The sequence below is a fragment of the Crinia signifera genome, chromosome 11 (genome assembly GCF_055691185.1).
Source record: "Crinia signifera chromosome 11, ASM5569118v1, whole genome shotgun sequence".
Taxonomy (NCBI): Eukaryota; Metazoa; Chordata; class Amphibia; order Anura; family Myobatrachidae; genus Crinia; species Crinia signifera.
Genome location: NC_139227.1, coordinates 105236095 through 105261211, shown reverse-complemented (window position 1 = coordinate 105261211; position 25117 = coordinate 105236095). Strand labels below are relative to the sequence as shown.

Below are 25117 nucleotides of genomic sequence, written 5' to 3'. Positions count from 1 at the left end.
GGACCAATGAGAAGGAAGGATAGGGTCATTAGCTGTAGAGGCGGATGTGGGAGGACCAAGGAGAAGGCAGGAGACAGTCATTGGTCGCAGAGGCGGATGTGGGAAGGACCAATGAGAGGGCAGAACAGGGTCATTAGCCAAGAGGCGAATGTGGGGAGGACCAACGATAGGGCAGAAGAGGGTCATTAGCCAAGAGATGAATGTGGGAAGGACCAATGAGAGGGCAGAAGAGCGTCATTAACCAAGAGGCGAATGTGGGGAGGACCAATGAGAAGATTGGAGAAAGTCATTAGCCGCAGATGCAGATGTGAGGATAAGGCGGGAGATGTTCATTAGTTGCAGTGATGGATGTGGGGAGGGCCAATGAGAAGGTAGGAAATGGTCATTAATCTCAGGGGCAAATGTCAGGAGGGCCAATGGGGAGGAGTTTGCATTTGTCTAGACAGGAGATGAACATGTAGGGTACGTTACACCCTAGGTGATCATGAAAATGTGTACTGTTGGTAGCTCTCGAGGACTGGAGTTGGCTACTAATTTATTAGGATCTGCATGCGGGCAGTGGTGCAGGAACAAATGGCGCTCCATCTGCATACCGTACCAACTCTCCTGCAGAAATGACAGATATAAAGATACAGGACGCTGGGTGACTTCTCCATTAATGTACTATAAATGACAGATCTCCCCAGTCTGTGTACATTTTTTATGAATATCCAGTCTGCAAAGTCATTTGTATCTAACAATAGGGCTCCAGCTGTAATAGATTTCCTCCTCCGACCGCTTCCTTCTGATCTATAAAGCCGACAAAGGCGCCCAGGAGGCGCATAAAACCATCTTCAAACATTTTATCTCAAATCATAAAGAATAATTATCCATTCGGCTTATTGCCACCGCCACATTCCGCCTCAAACTGGAGAACCCACTGGAGGTTTGCGGAGTGAGAAAGCTCCGTCCGTCAGTTCCATCGCTCATCCACTGCTCGCCATTCATGCTGCCTCTATGCAGTTGGCAGAATCAGCCAAGTGTTTGCCTTGTGGAAGGAATAAGTAATCTGTGGGTGTGGCTGCATGGGCAGGAACAGGGCAGCCGAGAGGAATGCTGGGCCCGGTAAAATTTGGGGGCGTGGCCTGAGTGTGGGGTGTGGACACCTCCTGCACTTAGGCCACACCCCCAAAATGTTTATAGGAGGGTGAAAGAAAACTCTAAAAACTGTAATCTCAGCAGCAGCAGACATCTACAGCATCACGCTGTCAGTGAGCCACTCATGCTGAGCCTGCTGTCAGCACAGCACATGCTGTAGAAGTGTGTGCTGCTGTTGCTACCCGGGGGGGACGGAGGGGGCATGGAGGGGTTGGACCAGGGCCCCTGCCGGGGTCCCTCCAGCTAGCCTGGGCCCGGGTAATTAGTACCCGCTCCCCCCCCCCTCTCGGCTGCCCTGGGCAGGAAAGGCCCTTGGACACTGCTTATCCCATGTGTAAGGGGATGCTACTCCAAAATGTCCTTTTTCTTGGCCTTATGCTCCCCCTACAAGTAAAAACATGTTTTAAACCCATAGCTGTGGCACAAAATTAAGCCTTAGCAGAGTAACCTGCTTCTCCCCAAAATGGCAGCTGCCACAGAGAAGACACGCTAGAGGTACTCCTGCACCTCTAGTGTCTGTCACACTGACAGACGCTAGAGGTGCAGGAGGACCTCTAGCAGCTGTCTCCTTTGTGGCCGCAGCCATTTTTGGAGGGGTGCAGGATCTCTAATGCTGTCAGAGACTCTGCGGCGCTGCTTCTCCCCACAATAAAAACATTTACCTGTCGCTGGGCAACGAGCATGTACACCCCTGGCAATGCCATGTAATTCCACTGGCAATGAGCTGGAATCCCTGTCAACGATCTTGGCAATGAGATTTAATCGTGTTTAAAAATTGTATTCGTTGGGATCCCGACGGTCAGTATACCGATGTGGAAATTCTGACATCGAAATCCCGACTGCCCGACAATCAGGATCCCAACCAACAGCGGCTATTCTCCCTTGTGGGATCCAAGACCACCATAGAGACAGAATGGAACCAGTGGTCCCCAAAGGGGATTTTTTGCGGTTGCCCCTCTGTCTGAGTACCAGCGGGCAGGATTCCGATGTTTGTATACTGACCGTCAAGATCTCTCTCTCTCTCTCTCTGAACCCCCCCCCTCCCCCCTTGAAAATCATGTAGGTCCATATACATCTAAGAAATTGGAATTATTCTAATGAACTGCAAATTAACATGGAGTAAAACCTGAGATTCTTAGAATCCTATTTGCCCTTACGCCCCCTATCATTGGTTCTTGCACTTGCAGACTTGGTATAGGCACTATAAACTGAGCCATCTCCTAATGGATAGGAGTTGTTAGGTGGACGGTGTCCTAGGTCAACAGTCAAAAGGATGACCACTATTGGTCGACAGTCAAAATGAGGACACATCCAAAATTTGTGCGTGTCTCTGTACTATGGCATACAGCGTAGCGGGTTATACTGTGCATGTCTCTGTACTATGGCATACAGCGTAGCGGGTTATACTGTGCGTGTCTCTGTACTATGGCATACAGCAGCGCGGTTATACTTAGCAGTGTCTCTGTACTATGGCATACAGTGTAGCGGGTTATACTTAGCAGTGTCTCTGTACTATGGCACACAGCGTAGCGGGTTATACTGTGCGTGTCTCTGTACTATGGCATACAGCGTAGCGGGTTATACTTAGCAGTGTCTCTGTACTATGGCATACAGCGTAGCGGGTTATACTGTGCGTGTCTCTGTACTATGGCATACAGCGTAGCGGGTTATACTTAGCAGTGTCTCTGTACTATGGCATACAGCGTAGCGGGTTATACTTAGCAGTGTCTCTGTACTATGGCATACAGCGTAGCGGGTTATACTGTGCGTGTCTCTGTACTATGGCATACAGCGTAGCGGGTTATACTGTGCGGTGTCTCTGTACTATGGCATACAGCGTAGCGGGTTATACTGTGCGTGTCTCTGTACTATGGCATACAGCGTAGCGGGTTATACTGTTCGTGTCTCTGTACTATGGCATACAGCGTAGCGGGTTATACTGTGCGTGTCTCTGTACTATGGCATACAGCGTAGCGGGTTATACTGTGCGTGTATCTCTGTACTATGGCATACAGCGTAGCGGGTTATACTGTGCGTGTATCTCTGTATTATGGCATACAGCGTAGCGGGTTATACTGTTCGTGTCTCTGTACTATGGCATACAGCGTAGCGGGTTATACTGTGCGTGTCTCTGTACTATGGCATACAGCAGCGCGGTTATACTTAGCAGTGTCTCTGTACTATGGCATACAGCGTAGCGGGTTATACTTAGCAGTGTCTCTGTACTATGGCATACAGCGTAGCGGGTTATACTGTGCGTGTCTCTGTATTATGGCATACAGTGTAGCGGGTTATACTGTGCAGTGTCTCTGTACTATGGCATACAGCGTAGCGGGTTATACTGTGCGTGTATCTCTGTATTATGGCATACAGCGTAGCGGGTTATACTGTGCAGTGTCTCTGTACTATGGCATACAGCGTAGCGGGTTATACTGTGCAGTGTCTCTGTACTATGGCATACAGCGTAGCGGGTTATACTGTGCAGTGTCTCTGTACTATGGCATACAGCGTAGCGGGTTATACTGTGCATGTCTCTGTATTATGGCATACAGCGTAGCAGGTTATACTGTGCGTGTATCTCTGTACTATGGCATACAGCGTAGCGGGTTATACTGTGCGTGTCTCTGTACTATGGCATACAGCGTAGCGGGTTATACTGTGCGTGTCTCTGTACTATGGCATACAGCAGCGCGGTTATACTTAGCAGTGTCTCTGTACTATGGCATACAGTGTAGCGGGTTATACTTAGCAGTGTCTCTGTACTATGGCATACAGCGTAGCGGGTTATACTGTGCATGTCTCTGTACTATGGCATACAGCGTAGCGGGTTATACTGTGCGTGTCTCTGTACTATGGCATACAGCGTAGCGGGTTATACTGTGCGTGTATCTCTGTATTATGGCATACAGCGTAGCGGGTTATACTGTGCGGTGTCTCTGTACTATGGCATACAGCATAGCGGGTTATACTGTGCGTGTCTCTGTACTATGGCATACAGCAGCGCGGTTATACTTAGCAGTGTCTCTGTACTATGGCATACAGTGTAGCGGGTTATACTTAGCAGTGTCTCTGTACTATGGCATACAGCGTAGCGGGTTATACTGTGCGTGTCTCTGTACTATGGCATACAGCGTAGCGGGTTATACTGTGCGTGTATCTCTGTATTATGGCATACAGCGTAGCGGGTTATACTGTGCAGTGTCTCTGTACTATGGCATACAGCGTAGCGGGTTATACTGTGCAGTGTCTCTGTACTATGGCATACAGCGTAGCGGGTTATACTGTGCAGTGTCTCTGTACTATGGCATACAGCGTAGCGGGTTATACTGTGCATGTCTCTGTATTATGGCATACAGCGTAGCAGGTTATACTGTGCGTGTATCTCTGTACTATGGCATACAGCGTAGCGGGTTATACTGTGCGTGTCTCTGTACTATGGCATACAGCGTAGCGGGTTATACTGTGCGTGTCTCTGTACTATGGCATACAGCAGCGCGGTTATACTTAGCAGTGTCTCTGTACTATGGCATACAGTGTAGCGGGTTATACTTAGCAGTGTCTCTGTACTATGGCATACAGCGTAGCGGGTTATACTGTGCATGTCTCTGTACTATGGCATACAGCGTAGCGGGTTATACTGTGCGTGTCTCTGTACTATGGCATACAGCGTAGCGGGTTATACTGTGCGTGTATCTCTGTATTATGGCATACAGCGTAGCGGGTTATACTGTGCGGTGTCTCTGTACTATGGCATACAGCATAGCGGGTTATACTGTGCGTGTCTCTGTACTATGGCATACAGCAGCGCGGTTATACTTAGCAGTGTCTCTGTACTATGGCATACAGTGTAGCGGGTTATACTTAGCAGTGTCTCTGTACTATGGCATACAGCGTAGCGGGTTATACTGTGCGTGTCTCTGTACTATGGCATACAGCGTAGCGGGTTATACTGTGCGTGTATCTCTGTATTATGGCATACAGCGTAGCGGGTTATACTGTGCGTGTCTCTGTACTATGGCATACAGCGTAGCGGGTTATACTGTGCGTGTCTCTGTACTATGGCATACAGCATAGCGGGTTATACTGTGCGTGTATCTCTGTATTATGGCATACAGCGTAGCGGGTTATACTGTGCGTGTCTCTGTACTATGGCATACAGCGTAGCGGGTTATACTGTGCGTGTCTCTGTACTATGGCATACAGCGTAGCGGGTTATACTGTGCGTGTATCTCTGTATTATGGCATACAGCGTAGCGGGTTATACTGTGCGTGTCTCTGTACTATGGCATACAGCGTAGCGGGTTATACTGTGCGTGTCTCTCTGTATTATGGAATACAGCGTAGCGGGTTATACTGTGCGTGTCTCTGTACTATGGCATACAGCGTAGCGGGTTATACTGTGCGTGTATCTCTGTATTATGGCATACAGCGTAGCGGGTTATACTGTGCGTGTCTCTGTACTATGGCATACAGCGTAGCGGGTTATACTGTGCGTGTCTCTGTACTATGGCATACAGTATAGCGGGTTATACTGTGCGTGTCTCTGTATTATGGCATACAGCAGAGCGGGTTATACTGTGCGTGTCTCTGTACTATGGCATACAGCGTAGCGGGTTATACTGTGCGTGTCACAATTAATTTATTTATAAAAATTAATGTTTCACTTTAAAACCAAAAGACAATTATTAACATTAAAAATGAGGCTTAAGTATGCCCAAATACAATATACATTGATTAGTGTGCAGCCTGATATATTGCATACAAGGGATATCAATAAGCAAAGACAGTTTTTCTCACTTGTTCCACACCTTTGATAAAGTTGCCTGTGGGCAACGAAACGCGTCAGACTAACCAGTGCAGCTCTGAATATCTTGGGACTCCAGACAGACACCATCTCACTCGGACCAACCTCCCTCCTTTTTCCCCCAAGCCCCCTCCAAATTGGGCTACCAAACTGGACATTACAAGGGACACCACCACCTGAGAATCACCGGAAACTACTAACAAGGACTGAGACCAACATCCTTTACAAAAATCAGGATCAAGGTTCTTTTTCCCTCCGGTCAGGTCTATGGACACCCGCCACGCCAGTCTCCCCCAATAACAACTGGGAACTCATATATATTTCCATCCGGGAGGTAACATTTGGAACAAGTGAGAAAAACGGTCTTTGTTTATTGATATCCCTTGTATGCAATATATCAGGCTGCACACTAATCAATGTATATTGTATTTGGGCCTACTTAAGCCTCAGTTTTAATGTTAATAATTGTCTTTTGGTTTTAAAGTGAAACATTAATTTTTATAAATAAATTAATTGTGATACCCAATTGGTCACTTCTCTACATTTTTGAGCGCTCTACCACTCCTACTTTGTGTTTGCCTTTCTCTTTTTGGGGGCTGACCTCCCCACGGTGGTAGCAGCTTGCCAAACCACTCAATCTCAAAGCGCCTGTAATATTGTTCCACCCAGGTGGCACAATAATTTCTAGCAGTATACTGTGCGTGTCTCTGTACTACGGCACACAGCGTAGCAGGTTATACTGTGCGTGTCTCTGTACTATGGCATACAGCGTAGCGGGTTACACTGTGCGTGTCTCTGTACTATGGCATACAGCGTAGCGGGTTATACTGTGCGTGTATCTCTGTATTATGGAATACAGCGTAGCGGGTTATACTGTGCGGTGTCTCTGTACTATGGCATACAGCATAGCGGGTTATACTGTGCGTGTATCTCTGTATTATGGCATACAGCGTAGCGGTTTATACTGTGCGTGTCTCTCTGTATTATGGCATACAGCGTAGCGGGTTATACTGTGCGTGTCTCTGTACTATGGCATACAGCGTAGCGGGTTATACTGTGCGTCTCTCTGTATTATGGCATACAGCGTAGCGGGTTATACTGTGCGTGTCTCTGTACTATGGCATACAGCATAGCGGGTTATACTGTGCGTGTATCTCTGTATTATGGCATACAGCGTAGCGGTTTATACTGTGCGTGTCTCTCTGTATTATGGCATACAGCGTAGCGGGTTACACTGTGCGTGTCTCTGTACTATGGCATACAGCGTAGCGGGTTATACTGTGCGTCTCTCTGTATTATGGCATACAGCGTAGCGGGTTATACTGTGCGTGTCTCTGTACTATGGCATACAGCGTAGCGGGTTATACTGTGAGTGTCTCTGTACTATGGCATACACCGTAGCGGGTTATACTTAGCAGTGTCTCTGTACTATGGCATACAGCGTAGCGGGTTATACTTAGCAGTGTCTCTGTACTATGGCATACAGCGTAGCGGGTTATACTGTGCGTGTCTCTGTACTATGGCATACAGCGTAGCGGGTTATACTTAGCAGTGTCTCTGTACTATGGCATACAGCGTAGCGGGTTATACTGTGCATGTCTCTGTACTATGGCACACAGCGTAGCGGGTTATACTGTGCATGTCTCTGTACTATGGCACACAGCGTAGCGGGATGAACTGTGCGTGTATCTCTGTACTATGGCATACAGCGTAGCGGGTTATACTTAGCATTGTCTCTGTACTATGGCACACAGCGTAGCAGGTTATACTGTGCGTGTCTCTGTACTATGGCATACAGCGTAGCAGGTTATACTGTGCGGTGTCTCTGTACTATGGCATACAACGTAGCGGGTTATACTGTGCGTGTCTCTGTACTATGGCACACAGCGTAGCGGGTTATACTGTGCGTGTATCTCTGTACTATGGCATACAGCGTAGCGGGTTATACTTAGCATTGTCTCTGTACTATGGCACACAGCGTAGCGGGTTATACTGTGCGTGTCTCTGTACTATGGCATACAGCGTAGCAGGTTATACTGTGCGTGTCTCTGTACTATGGCACACAGCGTAGCGGGTTATACTGTGCGTGTATCTCTGTACTATGGCATACAGCGTAGCGGGTTATACTGTGCGTGTATCTCTGTACTATGGCATACAGCGTAGCGGGTTATACTGTGCGTGTCTCTGTACTATGGCATACAGCGTAGCGGGTTATACTGTGCATGTATCTCTGTACTATGGCACACAGCGTAGCGGGTTATACTTAGCAGTATCTCTGTATTATGGCATACAGCGTAGCGGGTTATACTGTGCGTGTCTCTGTACTATGGCATACAGCGTAGCAGGTTATACTGTGCGTGTCTCTGTACTATGGCACACAGCGTAGCGGGTTATACTGTGCGTGTCTCTGTACTATGGCACACAGCGTAGCGGGTTATACTGTGCGTGTGTCTGTACTATGGCATACAGCGTAGCGGGTTATACTGTGCGTGTCTCTGTACTATGGCATACAGCGTAGCAGGTTATACTGTGCGTGTCTCTGTACTATGGCACACAGCGTAGCGGGTTATACTGTGCGTGTCTCTGTACTATGGCATACAGCATAGCGGGTTATACTTAGCAGTGTCTCTGTATTACATAAAGTATTCTAGTCACGGTACAGAGTAAAATTGCACTTGCAGGAATAGGCAGTTGCCCGGCTACAGGAGTCTGGATATTATCCTGAATGTGACTTGTGTAACATTTATGATAAAGCTTCTACAAGAACCCTGAGCCTTTTGTGCTAGATTTTCTCACATTTGTCCCCAGAGAAATCCTATTTTAGTTTCCTGCCTTCGGAGATGTGATGGGAAAGCTCGGTCTTGTCACAAATTGCTGGATGACCTCCTTAGAGTATCATTTAAAAGCTTTGCTGCAGTTGTCATCGACGTCCCAACCGTCCATACCCCCAAATGTTTATATCGTATTAGATGTGTGTATGTCTGTATACATAATATATCCACATGATACACCAGGGTCACTGAGGATGCAATGGTGCAGAATCACGGGGTTCCTTTCACTTGTTCCGTAACCCCAAAGTAAGAAGACTTTTCAGTAACTTGTCTGTGCAATCTGGGCGTCAGTAAAGCCGCTCCGTTTGTGTGTGTGTGCGCGACATAAGGGTCCTACATACGCAGAGATTTGTGCCAGTGATTCATAACGGGAGATTCAGCATGGGAGATTTCACTCTCTCAGATAGGGCCTTATTCTAGTTCACTCTTTCTGACAAAAACCTTCTTAGATGGACAAAACCATGTGCACTGCAGGTGGGGCAGATGTAAAATGTGCAGAGAGAATTAGATTAGGGTGAGTTATTTTGTTTCTGTGCAGGGTAAATACTGGCTGCTTTATTTTTACACTGCAATATAGATCTCACTTTGAAGTAAAACCCCAACCAAATCTAATTCTCTCTGCACAAGTTACATCTGCCCCACCTGCAGTGCACATGGTCGTGTCCATCTAAGAAGGTTTTTGTCAGAGTGAACTAGAATAAGGCCCATAATGAGCCACATACAGAGAGATTTGCGTCCGATTCATAATGGGAGATTTCAAATCTGTCACAGAAAGTGACGTCAGAATGGATTACCAGTCATCGTTAAAAGGGTGACTACAAACAAAGTGGACAAGCAGCAACGCAACCCCCCCCCCACCTAGGGTCTAATAATGATTTTACCCCCACGCACTACTGATTGCTACCGATCATCAATCATTTATACAGAGTGACCTAGGGCCACATTTATCATGTAATATTTGCGGCTAAATCCCCGAAAACACCTGTTTTCAGGGTTTAACCGCAAATCTTAAGTATCCCCCACATCTATTAAAGGGGGGCCGCAGCAGGAATCTCCGATCCTTGTTGCGATCCCCCCTGCAGCGCCGCCGGCCGCATCCCCCATAGGTTTCTATGGGTGATTCGAAGCTGCCCAATGTACAAACATCGGGAAGCCCGGCATCGCAGCCCTGGGCTATCTGCATTCTGATTGCAAGTCACTGGAACGCCGGGTGGACTCTCACTTGACAAAGCTGCCTGGAGCAGCGAAACCAGTTAGGACTTTCTCACCAACCTTCCCCAATACCACTTACCAATCCACTGGAGATCCTGGGACCACCTACCTGCTTACTTTTATCCAGATCCCCGTCCGATTTGGATACTAACATCCTGCCACAAAAAGGAGAGGTTGAGGACAACAACCCGCTGTATTCCATCAGAAGCGGAGGGAGTCGGTTATCTGAGCCACCTGGGGCCACTCCTGGACATTCCATCTTGTCCTCTCCCCCCGCGGCCATATTGGGGGCACCACCACAGCTCCGTCCAAACTTGCGAGACCGCACAGGTCACCACAAGCCCTCAGCTGGTTGGAGATTCTGAGACCACCGAACCACCTTCCATACCAGATTCTGACCCCACTTGGTACCAACATCTGTTAAAGGTAGAGGTAGAGGTTACCAGCCCGCTACATTCCATCTAGCGGAGGGAGTCGGTTATTCGAGCCAACTTGGGCCGCTCCTTAAAACCATATCTGGTCCTCCCTCCCTTCAACTCCATCTTGGGACACCATCTCAGCTCTCTGTGGACTTGCGGGAACCCCCAGACTACCCGACTACCTTGGTTGGTTGGAGAGACACGAACATTTTATTTCTGTTTTTATAAGTTTATGAATTCTGGCTACATGCTATTTCCATTTTAGAATAAAATTATCTTTTGTACTAGATCTACCAATCTCACTCATTTTATTATATATCTTTTAGCGCTGCTCAAACCCACCCTACTTTTTTCTTTGTCTACCAGTACAGGACTAACTATCCTGTCACAGAGCAGCAGCTGGTTAAAAAAGCTCTCATCAGGCGCACCTGACCTACAGTCACCTGGTGTGGCTTGGGTCACCACTTCTACCCATATGGACTCTCACTCTCGCAAGTTCTTTCACTTTCATGTCACATCATGTGGCTTCCAGGCAGAGGCACCTTCATCGCTTCCCCGGTCCCAGGACATTGCTGCGGCGGCTCCTGGCAGATCGCTCCCCCTGCTTCCTGGTCCCAGCACAGCACTGACCAGCAGCATCGCTGTGTGAGCGATGTTTAACCATTTTCTGAGTGATGTAGTAAAATGATGTCAAATCAGAAAGTGGCTGAATATCGCTCTGTGTGTAGGGCCCATTAAGAAGTAATGAGAGATCCATCATATAGAAGGGAAAGTCTATTTAGTTTTGTGCAAATGCTTCCAGGTAGTCATACATTTATGTGCCTTATGGTTGTGAAACATTTAAATCCTACAGTAATCCCCTACTTGCCCCGACAATCGGGTGGCCCTCTCGCACCCACCCAGACCCCCAGCAATCCCAACACATCGGACGGCCACAGAACACAATTTGGTCAACCATGGGGGGACCATCCACCCTTTACCCTCTGCCTATATTAAGCACACCCCCCCCCCCCTTACTCTGTCATCTGCACCTCTCCCGCCCCCTTAAACTCTGCCATCTGATGTACGCCTACAGTGGGCACCCTTCCCACTGGCAGTATCCGCATTTCCCACACAAGGAGATCTATGACCCACAAATCCCATGTTCTTGTCCGCTGAAAGAACGATGTTTTATCCTAAATGATGAAACCACCAGGTTTTATATCCATAAAATTTATTGTCCGATATAAATATCTTCATTTTGATACTTATTTACACTTATAGTTGCAAAATATTTCAATATATTCCATCGCTGTCCCACCTTTTACCACCTCTAAAAACCGCAAAAATATTCCTAAATAAAAACGGTCAGTCCGGAGACCCAGTCCACGTCGGCGCCCATAGAAAACGTACAGCAGGCGACGTTCTGGCAGCTGCTACACAGTAGCAAAAGAATCAAGTAGTACAGTAAATCGCGAAGCCGGACTCTGCTAAGGAGAGGAAGTGATTGGCTCCCCCAGTGGACAGGGGAGGTATCACAGCTTCTCTTCCACCATTATGTGGAGATGGTTTTATGAAAGTTTGTTATACTCCATCTCTGTCCGCTGCACTTCTGCAGCACCAGCTGGTAACCAAAGTCATTGTCACTGTTTTCCTGAAGCTCCAAACAGCGCTTGGATTTCTTGTTTTGTATTGATCCGCCCTGTGGTAGAAAGAGAGCGAGAGAACGTCAGAGAGACCTGATGGAGGGGAACAACATGGATTTATGTGACTGTCAACCATTGTAAAGCTCTGCATTGCTCTGTGCAGTAATAATCCCACGCAGGGGGCACAACGTGACTGGGGCTCTGCTCGTTGTGACACAACAAAGGGAAAGTGACAGTGATTGTATCTATTATAAACCCCAAACTCTTTCAGGTAACTATTGCTAGTGTATACAAAGGGGTGCATTTACTAAGATGGGAGTTCTATTTCAGATGGGATGTTGCCCATAGCAACCAATCAGACCCTATCTATTATCTTCTAGAAGCTGCTAAATAGATAAACAGATTCTGATTGTTTTCTTATAGCAATATCCCATCTGAAATGACTTCTTAACCTATGTAATGCAATGGTAATCCCAGGCCATGAGAAGGGGGTATGGGGAAATGTAATCCTGGGCTATGAGTAGGGGGTATGGGGAAATTTAATCCCAGCCTATGAGGAGGGGGTATGGGGAAATGTAATCCCGCGCTATGAGCAGGGGGTATGGGGAAATGTAATCCTGGGCTATGAGTAGGGGGTATGGGGAAATGTAAGCCTGGGCTATGAGTAGGGGGTATGGGGAAATGTAATCCCGGGCTATAAGTAGGGGGTATGGGGAAATGTAATCCCGGGCTATGAGTAGGGGGTATGGGGAAATGTAATCCCGGGCTATGAGGAGGGGGTATAGGGAAATGTAATCCTGGGCTATGAGTAGGGGGTATGGGGAAATTTAATCCCTGCCTATGAGGAGGGGGTATGGGGAAATGTAATCCCGCGCTATGAGCAGGGGGTATGGGGAAATGTAATCCTGGGCTATGAGTAGGGGGTATGGGGAAATGTAATCCTGGGCTATGAGTAGGGGGTATGGGGAAATGTAATCCTGGGCTATGAGTAGGGGGTATGGGGAAATGTAAGCCTGGGCTATGAGTAGGGGGTATGGGGAAATGTAATCCCGGGCTATGAGTAGGGGGTATGGGGAAATGTAATCTCGGGCTATGAGGAGGGGGTATGGGGAAATGTAATCCCGGGCTATGAGTAGGGGGTATGGGGAAATGTAAGCATGGGCTATGAGTAGGGGGTATGGGGAAATGTAATCCCGGGCTATGAGGAGGGGTTATGGGGAAATGTAATCCCGGGCCATGAGGAGGGGGTATGGGGAAATGTAAGCATGGGCCATGAGTAGGGGGTATGGGGAAATGTAATCCCGGGCTATGAGGAGGGGGTATGGGGAAATGTAATCCCGGGCTATGAGTAGGGGGTATGGGGAAATGTAAGCATGGGCTATGAGTAGGGGGTATGGGGAAATGTAATCCCGGGCTATGAGGAGGGGTTATGGGGAAATGTAATCCCGGGCCATGAGGAGGGGGTATGGGGAAATGTAAGCATGGGCTATGAGTAGGGGGTATGGGGAAATGTAATCCTGGGCTATGAGTAGGGGGTATGGGGAAATGTAATCCTGGGCTATGAGTAGGGGGTATGGGGAAATGTAAACCTGGGCTATGAGTAGGGGGTATGGCGAAATGTAATCCCGGGCTATGAGGAGGGGGTATGGGGAAATGTAATCCCGGGCTATGAGTAGGGGGTATGGGGAAATGTAAGCATGGGCTATGAGTAGGGGGTATGGGGAAATGTAATCCCGGGCTATGAGGAGGGGTTATGGGGAAATGTAATCCCGGGCCATGAGGAGGGGGTATGGGGAAATGTAAGCATGGGCTATGAGTAGGGGGTATGGGGAAATGTAATCCCGGGCTATGAGTAGGGGGTATGGGGAAATGTAATCCCGGGCTATGAGGAGGGGGTATGGGGAAATGTAATCCCGGGCTATGAGTAGGGGGTATGGGGAAATTTAAGCATGGGCTATGAGTAGGGGGTATGGGGAAATGTAAGCCTGGGCTATGAGTAGGGGGTATGGGGAAATGTAATCCCGGGCTATAAGTAGGGGGTATGGGGAAATGTAATCCCGGGCTATGAGTAGGGGGTATGGGGAAATGTAAGCATGGGCTATGAGCAGGGGGTATGGGGAAATGTAATCCTGGGCTATGAGGAGGGGGTATAGGGAAATGTAATCCTGGGCTATGAGTAGGGGGTATGGGGAAATTTAATCCCTGCCTATGAGGAGGGGGTATGGGGAAATGTAATCCCGCGCTATGAGCAGGGGGTATGGGGAAATGTAATCCTGGGCTATGAGTAGGGGGTATGGGGAAATGTAATCCTGGGCTATGAGTAGGGGGTATGGGGAAATGTAAGCCTGGGCTATGAGTAGGGGGTATGGGGAAATGTAAGCCTGGGCTATGAGTAGGGGGTATGGGGAAATGTAATCCCGGGCTATGAGTAGGGGGTATGGGGAAATGTAATCCCGGGCTATGAGGAGGGGGTATGGGGAAATGTAATCCCGGGCTATGAGTAGGGGGTATGGGGAAATGTAAGCATGGGCTATGAGAAGGGGGTATGGGGAAATGTAATCCCGGGCTATGAGGAGGGGTTATGGTGAAATGTAATCCCGGGCCATGAGGAGGGGGTATGGGGAAATGTAAGCATGGGCCATGAGTAGGGGGTATGGGGAAATGTAAGCATGGGCTATGAGTAGGGGGTATGGGGAAATGTAATCCTGGGCTATGAGCAGGGGGTATGGGGAAATGTAATCCTGGGCTATGAGCAGGGGGTATGAGGAAATGTAATCCCGGGCTATGAGGAGGGGTTATGGGGAAATGTAATCCCGGGCCATGAGGAGGGGGTATGGGGAAATGTAAGCATGGGCTATGAGTAGGGGGTATGGGGAAATGTAATCCTGGGCTATGAGTAGGGGGTATGGGGAAATGTAATCCTGGGCTATGAGTAGGGGGTATGGGGAAATGTAAACCTGGGCTATGAGTAGGGGGTATGGCGAAATGTAATCCCGGGCTATGAGGAGGGGGTATGGGGAAATGTAATCCCGGGCTATGAGTAGGGGGTATGGGGAAATGTAAGCATGGGCTATGAGTAGGGGGTATGGGGAAATGTAATCCCGGGCTATGAGGAGGGGTTATGGGGAAATGTAATCCCGGGCCATGAGGAGGGGGTATGGGGAAATGTAAGCATGGGCTATGAGTAGGGGGTATGGGGAAATGTAATCCCGGGCTATGAGTAGGGGGTATGGGGAAATGTAATCCCGGGCTATGAGGAGGGGGTATGGGGAAATGTAATCCCGGGCTATGAGTAGGGGGTATGGGGAAATGTAAGCATGGGCTATGAGTAGGGGGTATGGGGAAATGTAATCCCGGGCTATGAGGAGGGGTTATGGGGAAATGTAATCCCGGGCCATGAGGAGGGGGTATGGGGAAATGTAAGCATGGGCTATGAGGAGGGGGTATGGGGAAATGTAAGCATGGGCTATGAGCAGGGGGTATGGGGAAATGTAATCCTGGGCTATGAGGAGGGGGTATGGGGAAATGTAATCCCGGGCTATGAGGAGGGGTTATGGGGAAATGTAATCCCGGGCCATGAGGAGGGGGTATGGGGAAATGTAAGCATGGGCTATGAGTAGGGGGTATGGGGAAATGTAATCCCGGGCTATGAGTAGGGGGTATGGGGAAATGTAATCCCGGGCTATGAGGAGGGGGTATGGGGAAATGTAATCCCGGGCTATGAGTAGGGGGTATGGGGAAATGTAAGCATGGGCTATGAGTAGGGGGTATGGGGAAATGTAATCCCGGGCTATGAGGAGGGGTTATGGGGAAATGTAATCCCGGGCCATGAGGAGGGGGTATGGGGAAATGTAAGCATGGGCTATGAGGAGGGGGTATGGGGAAATGTAAGCATGGGCTATGAGCAGGGGGTATGGGGAAATGTAATCCTGGGCTATGAGTAGGGGGTATGGGGAAATGTAATCCTGGGCTATGAGGAGGGGGTATGGGGAAATGTAATCCCGGGCTATGAGGAGGGGGTATGGGGAAATTTAATCCCAGCCTATGAGGAGGGGGTATGGGGAAATGTAATCCCGCGCTATGAGCAGGGGGTATGAGGAAATGTAATCCTGGGCTATGAGTAGGGGGTATGGGGAAATGTAATCCTGGGCTATGAGTAGGGGGTATGGGGAAATGTAAGCCTGGGCTATGAGTAGGGGGTATGGGGAAATGTAATCCCGGGCTATGAGTAGGGGGTATGGGGAAATGTAATCCCGGGCTATGAGGAGGGGGTATGGGGAAATGTAATCCCGGGCTATGAGTAGGGGGTATGGGGAAATGTAAGCATGGGCTATGAGAAGGGGTTATGGGGAAATGTAAGCATGGGCTATGAGTAGGGGGTATGGGGAAATGTAATCCCGGGCTATGAGGAGGGGTTATGGGGAAATGTAATCCCGGGCCATGAGGAGGGGGAATGGGGAAATGTAAGCATGGGCTATGAGTAGGGGGTATGGGGAAATGTAATCCTGGGCTATGAGCAGGGGGTATGGGGAAATGTAATCCTGGGCTATGAGCAGGGGGTATGAGGAAATGTAATCCTGGGCTATGAGCAGGGGGTATGAGGAAATGTAATCCTGGGCTATGAGCAGGGGGTATGGGGAAATGTAATCCTGGGCTATGAGTAGGGGTTATGGGGAAATGTAATCCTGGGCTATGAGTAGGGGTTTTGGGGAAATGTAATCCTGGGCTATGAGTAGGGGGTATGGGGAAATGTAATCCTGGGCTATGAGGAGGGGGTATGGGGAAATGTAATCCCGGGCTATGAGGAGGGGGTATGGGGAAATTTAATCCCAGCCTATGAGGAGGGGGTATGGGGAAATGTAATCCCGCGCTATGAGGAAATGTAATCCTGGGCTATGAGTAGGGGGTATGGGGAAATGTAAGCCTGGGGTATGAGTACCCACAGGTTGAACAGAGGATGTATTATTCTGCAGGACTGTACTCCTGCTCAGCTACTCTCCTGGAATGTCCAGACTCCTGATTACCAGCAGATCTCCCACATCCGAACCATTCCTAGAGAACTGTTCAGGATGGGATGGATGTTCAATGTCAGGAATTTGCGGATCTGTGGGGAATGGCACGATGCCCCACCCCCTCATCTCAAATCATTTTGTAACTTATTGACGGCAGTCCCAGCCCTCTGAGTTCCGCCAGCTTCTACTGATCTACTTATAATAATAAGTAATTATAATTGAAGTAAGCCTTATTTATCAATATGTGACAGCGATCCCTAATCTAATGCAAAGCCCTCTCTATCAGATTGGCCAGCACTTATATACAGTATTAAGGTCTACCTCAATCCAGCTCTGAACCTGTATAGGGTGTCGGGATTCCAACTGTCAGTACACCGATATTAGTATTAGGTACTATGTAATAATGATATTCACATGGAGGGGAAAGCTACTGATGTAACCACTGCGGCTCTCCATGTAATAGTATTATGTGTGTGATTTACTCCTCCATCGTGGCAGTGCGTCTGAGGATCCTGCTAATAAATAATGAGCCTGTACTATCGCCTCTTTGTGGAGACTGGAGAAATAATGCTGGAGTCAGGGAAATGTCTGTGCGCTCAGGAACCTTCTGAGAGTGGATGGAATAATTAATGGGCGCTGAAGAGTGGGCTGCGCATTAGCCAGGATTCCAGCACAGCTATAAAGTTTACCTGCAAGGATAACGGTTCTGCATAAAACATTACAGGGAGCGGATGCTGTGCCGCGGACACTCGCTCAGCTTTCCCAAAATCAAAGGTGCTTTCACGCAGCGCTTTCATTCCCAGCAAATACATCTGGATCTGGGTTTTTGCCGCGTGTGTGTATGTTTGGGGTCTTTTATGTAGAACAATGCACAGACGCCACCTGTTCTGTTGGGTGTGTTCCGTTATTGCTGTCGCCAACAGCGACATGCGTCCGGGAGACATAAACCAACATAACGGAGCCTCGATTCTTTTTTATTTGGCATATTTGGGAATCGCATATTTACTGTGTACTGTTGTGTAAAAGGGTAACAAGCGCCTGAATGGATGTGTCTACACCACCGGAACAGCCGGGAGGCTCCTGTAAATCAGGTGGTGCCCCTGTTGCCCAGAAAAGTGGGCAAGGCATCTTCAGACCCCGCATCCCTCCTTCCTCTTGGCCACCCACAGCAAAGCACTAGTGTGCTGAGTAGCGCCATTGCAGCCCTGTCCCCCTGCTCTGCAATGCCAGTTTTCTTGGTGATGTATAATGAGGGTGGAGACATGAATGTGCCAGCATGCCCCCGAACAGCCCACCTTCACTCCAACCACACCATCTATGCACTGGCTGGGCAACCCCCCCCCCCCCCCCACACACACACAGAGTCAGAAAGTGTGGTCAGGATACACAAATTACTATGTTGGGGAGAACTCTGCTCCTCCCACTATATAACACTCAGTCTGTGGTTTCCTGCTGCCCCCATTCCCCTCCTCGCATCATGTCACTGCTCCTGTCACATGCAGCCCTGTCCTCACTGACATATCACTTATCTCCTGATATACTCTGTGCTGCTGGGGACCCTGCTCTTCCCACTATATATAACTCTCAGTATGTGCCTTCCTGCTGCCTCCATTCCCCTCCTCACATCATGTCACTGTCCCATGTCACATACAGCCCTGTCCTCACTGACACATCACTCATGTCCTGATATACTCTGTGCTGCTGGGGGACCCTGCTCCTCCCACTATATAACACTGTCTGTGGTTTCCTGCTGCCTCCATTCCTCTCCTCCCATCATGTCACTGCCCCTGTCACATGCAGCCCTGTCCTCACTGACACATCCCTCATCTCCTGATATACTCTCTACTGCTGGGGACCCTGCTCCTCCCACTATATAACTCTCAGTCTGTGGCTTCCCGCTGCCCCCATTCCTCTCCTCACATCATGTCACTGCTCCTGTCACATGCAGCCCTGTCCTCACTGACACGTCACTCATCTCCTGATATACTCTGTGCTGCTGGGGACCCTGCTCCTCTCGCTATATAACTCTGTCTGTGGTTTCCTGCTGCCCCCATTCCCCTCCTCGCATCATGTCACTGCTCCTGTCACATGCAGCCCTGTCCTCACTGACATATCACTTATCTCCTGATATACTCTGTGCTGCTGGGGACCCTGCTCTTCCCACTATATATAACTCTCAGTATGTGCCTTCCTGCTGCCTCCATTCCCCTCCTCACATCATGTCACTGTCCCATGTCACATACAGCCCTGTCCTCACTGACACATCACTCATGTCCTGATATACTCTGTGCTGCTGGGGGACCCTGCTCCTCCCACTATATAACACTCAGTCTGTGGTTTCCTGCTGCCTCCATTCCTCTCCTCCCATCATGTCACTGCCCCTGTCACATGCAGCCCTGTCCTCACTGACACATCCCTCATCTCCTGATATACTCTCTACTGCTGGGGACCCTGCTCCTCCCACTATATAACTCTCAGTCTGTGGCTTCCCGCTGCCCCCATTCCTCTCCTCACATCATGTCACTGCTCCTGTCACATGCAGCCCTGTCCTCACTGACACGTCACTCATCTCCTGATATACTCTGTGCTGCTGGGGACCCTGCTCCTCTCGCTATATAACTCTGTCTGTGGTTTCCTGCTAACTCCATTCCCCGCCTCACATCATGTCACTGCCCCGGTCACATGCAGCCCTGTCCTCACTGACACATCACTCATCTCCTGATATACTCTGTGCTGCTGAGGACCCTGCACCTCCCACTATATAACTCAGTCTGTGGCTTCCTGCTGCCTCCATTCCCCTCCTCGCATCATGTCACTGCTCCTGTCACATGCAGCCCTGTCCTCACTGACACATCACTCATCTCCTGATATACTCTGTGCTGCTGGGGACCCTGCACCTCCCACTATATGCAGGAACGGCCTTTTATAAATGAGTTTAGCTCTGATTAAATAAACCTACATTTACAGTTAGGAGAGAATATAGTCTGTGGGCGATGCCAGTGTAAAGTAATGTGGTGCTGCTTATCAGCGAGCAGCGTTCCAGCAGAGAAGAGGTCTTCCACTGCCCATTCCACAGTCCAGCAGCCATCTAACCCCTCTTAGACTAATCCTTCACTGTGTTATACAGTAGGCTGCTACTAATTACTAGCATGTAATCCTAGGGAAGACAGAAAGTGCTGCCTAAATATTCTTCATGCCGTCAGTAAAATCCGTCATTCATATCTGTGTCACCCGAACACCTGTAATACGGAGTGGGGCGTCCCAAGTAGAGGTATAACAGAACAATCCTCCCACAGATATCGCCCCCCCAAACATATGACGCCCGGGAGAGATGACAAATGGCCTTGGCTGAGGCGAGTGACTTATTTAGTGGTGGCTGTGTTCTGTGGCGAGCGGTGAGCGTGGTGCTATTAATCAGTATTGCTGCCTCTAAGATTCTCCTGCCTGAAGAACAGCGTGTTCACAATGGGGACAATGTACCCTGGAATCACGCGGACACTACCGCAGGGCTGCATGTATCAATAGCTAATGCAGGCGCACATCACACTGAATGGGGCCTGCAGCCTGACCCTATGTACTAAGCTTGCTCCCACAATATTGTTCAGTGTTTTAATGCTATAGAATTCTGCCTGGAGTTTAAGAGTTTGTTATGGAATGATATCGCGTAGTGTGTACCCAGTATAGGTCCCGATGTTCTATATAAAATACATTAATATATCTATGTATTCTTTACCGTATTACGGAGACTGTAAATCCCAACAGGATCTTATAGTGTCCCTGATGTGTCCGTCCGTCCGTCCCCAATCTGTGTCCACTTGATCCTGCCATACACTACGCGCATTTAATTCTCGGCCTGCGTTAACTTCATGCGCATCAGATAAGGAGACATTTTTGTTACACATTACGTCTTGCATCGTACTCCGCTATTTTCTGCTTGGGAAGCTCAGCTCCAAGTACATACTGATTTTTTCTGAAGCAGAAAATGACAGCAGATAACAGGCGCTAAGTGGTTTGGGGGTTTAAGGCTGAAAACAGATCTTTTTCCCTGAACGCCGGGAGCATAAAAATACAATTTCTTGGCCTGTTTGGCCTCGCAGCCGTTTCATGCACTGAAATATTGTGATGTTCTGACCTCCCGCCTGCTGTCAGCGCCGTCTCTGTAACAATCACAACACAGAGGACATTGCAGCCTCCAGATCTGGCAATATGTCATGTCCATTAGCTTAGCCACATTGCTGATAATCCAGAAGGATGTGTGTCATGCGGCAGAGGGCTAGTTACCTGCTAATACTGGAGTTTGAAGAATCTGAAGATAAGATCATTACAGACTATAATCCCACACAATGGCTGACAGTAGTCCTGAGCCCAGGTCCCTGTCCTGCCTGTGGACACCTTTGTGGCGTGGATGGGACAGCTGTGGCACATGTGTAACATAACATAGAATGTGACGGCAGATAAGAACCACTTGGCCCATCTAGTCTGTGCATATTATATGGTGCCAGTGGTGGAGAGAGCACCTGTGTATGGGCATTACTTGCTGTACGGAGAGGACTGCAGTGTGCGGTGAGCGCTGCCAGTGAAGGAGGCTTCTCCTATACATGGCAAGGATGACCTCCTCTGTGGCTTCTGTAGACATCTACTGGAAGTTACGCGCTGATGTCTGCACAATGCTAGTCTGCAGCAGGTAAAGGGAGAGTGCTCTCTTTGGGTAGATTCATTTCGGTATTTTCACGGTGCCCGATATATCGGATGCGATATCGGCCGATATATCGATGCGATCCAAACCGATTTTTGACCTGTTCATAATGATTTTATATAGTGTGGCTCGCGCAGTAATCCGCGTCCCCTTGGGGGGCTCGCCACGCTTCGGGCTCGGTGGCTCGCCACACTATATAAAATCAACGCCATGCGTAGTGGGGTTATGAACAGGTCAAAAATCGGTTCGGATTGCATCGATATATCGGCCGATATTGCACCCGATATATCGGCCGATATTGCATCTGATATATCGGGCGCCATGAAAATACACAAGTACCTTCATTTCCTAGGAGAAAAACCTGATACCTGAACCTGATAATCGGGGACTGTTCAAGGAAATTCGGATCCATAGAATAGGTCCACAATGTGCAGGTCAATATGTCGACATGCAGTAGGTAGTCATTGACAATAGGTCTACACAAGGAAAATGTGGCAATGGTCGGCGTGAATTTTTTTCTTTATGTTTTGGACTTTTTCATACTTTAACGTCAATGTGGACTCGGATTAGGACCGATAAAGTCTGCCAAACGCAGCATGTGGCCCAAAGCGAGGGTACGTTAGATTGGGGTCTACATTGACATATTGACCTTTTCATGTGTCTTCCATTTGTCAATGTCGACCTTGTACAGATTGACCTTTTGATTGCCGACCTAAACAATGTATATCCCTTGACCCATACCCTTGGAAATTAGGGTATGGGTATGGGTAGTCCCCCCCACAGCTGGATGCATGATGAGATACCTGCAGGAAATGCCAGTACAGCTTCATCCGCTTTGCTTTGGCATAGTTGCATTCAATAAGCCTCGGCCTGCTGTTCACATCCACAAGGCACCTGTTGTCGTCATCATCGATGGTCGGGCTGAGGACCCCCACGTGAAGCAGCTGCGTGTTGGTGTAGTAAACGTTCTGCAGAGACAAAGCGCTGTGTCAGCCGCACCATTCAATGACCACCTCCCACCCCCACCATGTAGATCTGACGGTACCCGCACTCTAATGGGCACACAGAATAAACCGGTGGTGTCGTACAGCTTAGCGGCCAGGTTGTCTGTGTTACTTTTACTGCAGCGGGGGACGTTACTGGGGATTTAGGGGGATATTCTGGTCCGTTTGCAAGGGGACTGATGTTTAGCATATGCGCAGCCACATTTCTGCACATGTACATATGACAGTTGCGTGCGGCCACGGCAAACAGATTGCGGCCGGGTGGCGTGGGCGCATAGTCGCGCCTATGGAAACACCCATTGTTTCATGGGCATTCCCATGAAAACTCTGGGTGTTAATACGGAAATTGCCTGGTGACGTGGGACACCAGATGTCAGCTGCCTGCCCACTTACTTCTGAATGCCCATGTACATCTAAGGTTACCTCAGAGTAACAGTGTGTGGGCCTTGTGTGGGTTGCGACCATCACATGATGTGGGTGTTCCCACACAGCCTGCTAATGGATGTTTATGTAAAACATCTATTTACAACCCCTGCGAACGTGGCGTGCGAGGGGGGGCGGGGGGCATGCCTATCGGCATTCGCAGGTGGATGTCTGGTGGACTCGCAGAGCTGAATAAGGTCCTTAGTTCTCTCATTCATTCAGGTGTGTTCCCAGACTAAGGGGTGAGATTTTGGCTAACCTTCTAGGAGATTTTGACTTTTTTTTCCTCGATCGACACCTGACAGGACTGCCTGGTACGGTATAACCGCCTGCTGAGCAATGACTCTCGGCACCTGCATCATTCTAACCGATCGGGTGGCAGAATGTGGGCCAGATGTATTAAGCTTCAAAAAGTGATAAAGTGGAGAGAGATAAAGAGCCAGCCAATGAGCTCCTACCTGCCATGTTACAGGCTGGGTTTGATAAATGACAGGGAGGAGCTGATTGGCTGGCTGTTTATCACTCTCCACTTTATCACTTTTTGAAGCTTAATACATCTGGCTCATAATGTTTCCGCCTTAGGGGGCGTATGACCCCCCAGTCATGACAATGAGAGGAAGTATAATACTTGCACTCTTTGGGTGATTTGCAGCCAGCAATAACATGGTATTCCGATTAGGACTGGGCTGAATCACGATGTAATAACGCAGATCAGAGCTTTCTGCCACAAACCATCCTACAGAGCAGTCTCTGCGAGACTCACCCCGGGGGGCAGAGTAGAGTCTGCAGTTCTGTAGTTGGAGCAGTATATAATGTGCAGACGCCAGCACCTTCCTCCAGCGCAGGATAAATGTCCTTTCTGAGAGGTCCCAACTTGCTGCCTGACCCAGTTTAAGTGACACTGCGTCCTGGGAACCTGCAGTCTCCTGTAGCCCCCCCGCTTGCAGCGTATCAGTGTGCAGGGCTGCCATCAGAAACTGTTGAGGTACGGATGGCCATCGACTATTAGAAATCATAGATGATTTATGGCCGATGACAAATAATTTTGACATCGATGGAGGAGAACCAAATGGTTTCTCATCATCGATGTCAAACTTAAATGAATAGTGTTTGTTTTTCATCAAGGGGCGGGGACACGGAACATAGCTACACCCCAACACCTGTGAAGCCCCACCCCTGTATTTTCAAAGCAAATGGTTGACCATCGATATGTAAAAACATTGATGGTCATCCATACACTATCGATGGCCAGTTGCACTTTTGCCATCAAAGGCATTGATGGCCGTCCCTACGCTGAGGCCCGGGACTGAAAAAGGCTGTCAGGGCCCCCCTCTCCCAGGGAGCATAGGTCGATGGTGTAGGGGCAAAGGTGGGAGGAGCTACAGCAGGGGTGGGTACGCATGCACAATATAAAGATAAAGCAACTTTGAGGTCTGTGCCAAAAAATGGCCATGGCCACGGCCACATGTCATGAGGGGGTGTGGTCACAAAACTAGGGGAGTGGCTACATGGCAATAGGGGCACGGACAAATGTATGCCGCTGTAGTCCCAGGCCAACCTCCTCCTTTGGTGCTGCGTGTGTGAGAGCGGAAAGCAGCACCGCAGGCTTCCCCCACCCCTCCGGTGCCGCCGCTGCGAGTGTGAGAGTGGAGTGCAGCGCTGAAGGCTTCCCTCACCCTCCGATGACTCTCGGGCATTTCAAATATTGCATGCCGACTCGTGAGCCAATCAGAGCTTGCGGCCCAGCAACCAAACACTGAGGCTGCCGATATATGCAAGCTCTGATTGGCTCAGGAGCTGCGCTGCATTTGAAATGCCCGAGAGGGGTGGGGGAGCAACTAGAAGGGCTGTTTCACGCACAAGGAGAATCGACACATGTGGACACATCTGTATTCTGTCACTAGTTATATGTACAGTGTTCTGTCGCAGGGATCCTTCTTGTGCGCTGAACTAG

At 49.0% G+C, this 25117-nt stretch overlaps 1 protein-coding gene across 1 annotated transcript in view; it reads right to left on the bottom strand.

Moving 5' to 3' along the window:
- Nucleotides 1-11605: 11605 nt before the first annotated feature.
- GALNT18 (polypeptide N-acetylgalactosaminyltransferase 18) overlaps nucleotides 11606-25117 on the bottom strand; it is a 230811-nt gene continuing 217299 nt past the window's right edge. Inside the window, exons 10-11 of the mRNA XM_083164114.1 lie at nucleotides 22540-22704; nucleotides 11606-12084 (exon numbers count right to left, since the gene is read on the bottom strand). Coding sequence (XP_083020240.1) covers nucleotides 11938-12084; nucleotides 22540-22704 — 312 coding nt within the window. The 3' untranslated portion in view covers nucleotides 11606-11937. The remainder of the gene's footprint in view (nucleotides 12085-22539; nucleotides 22705-25117) is intronic.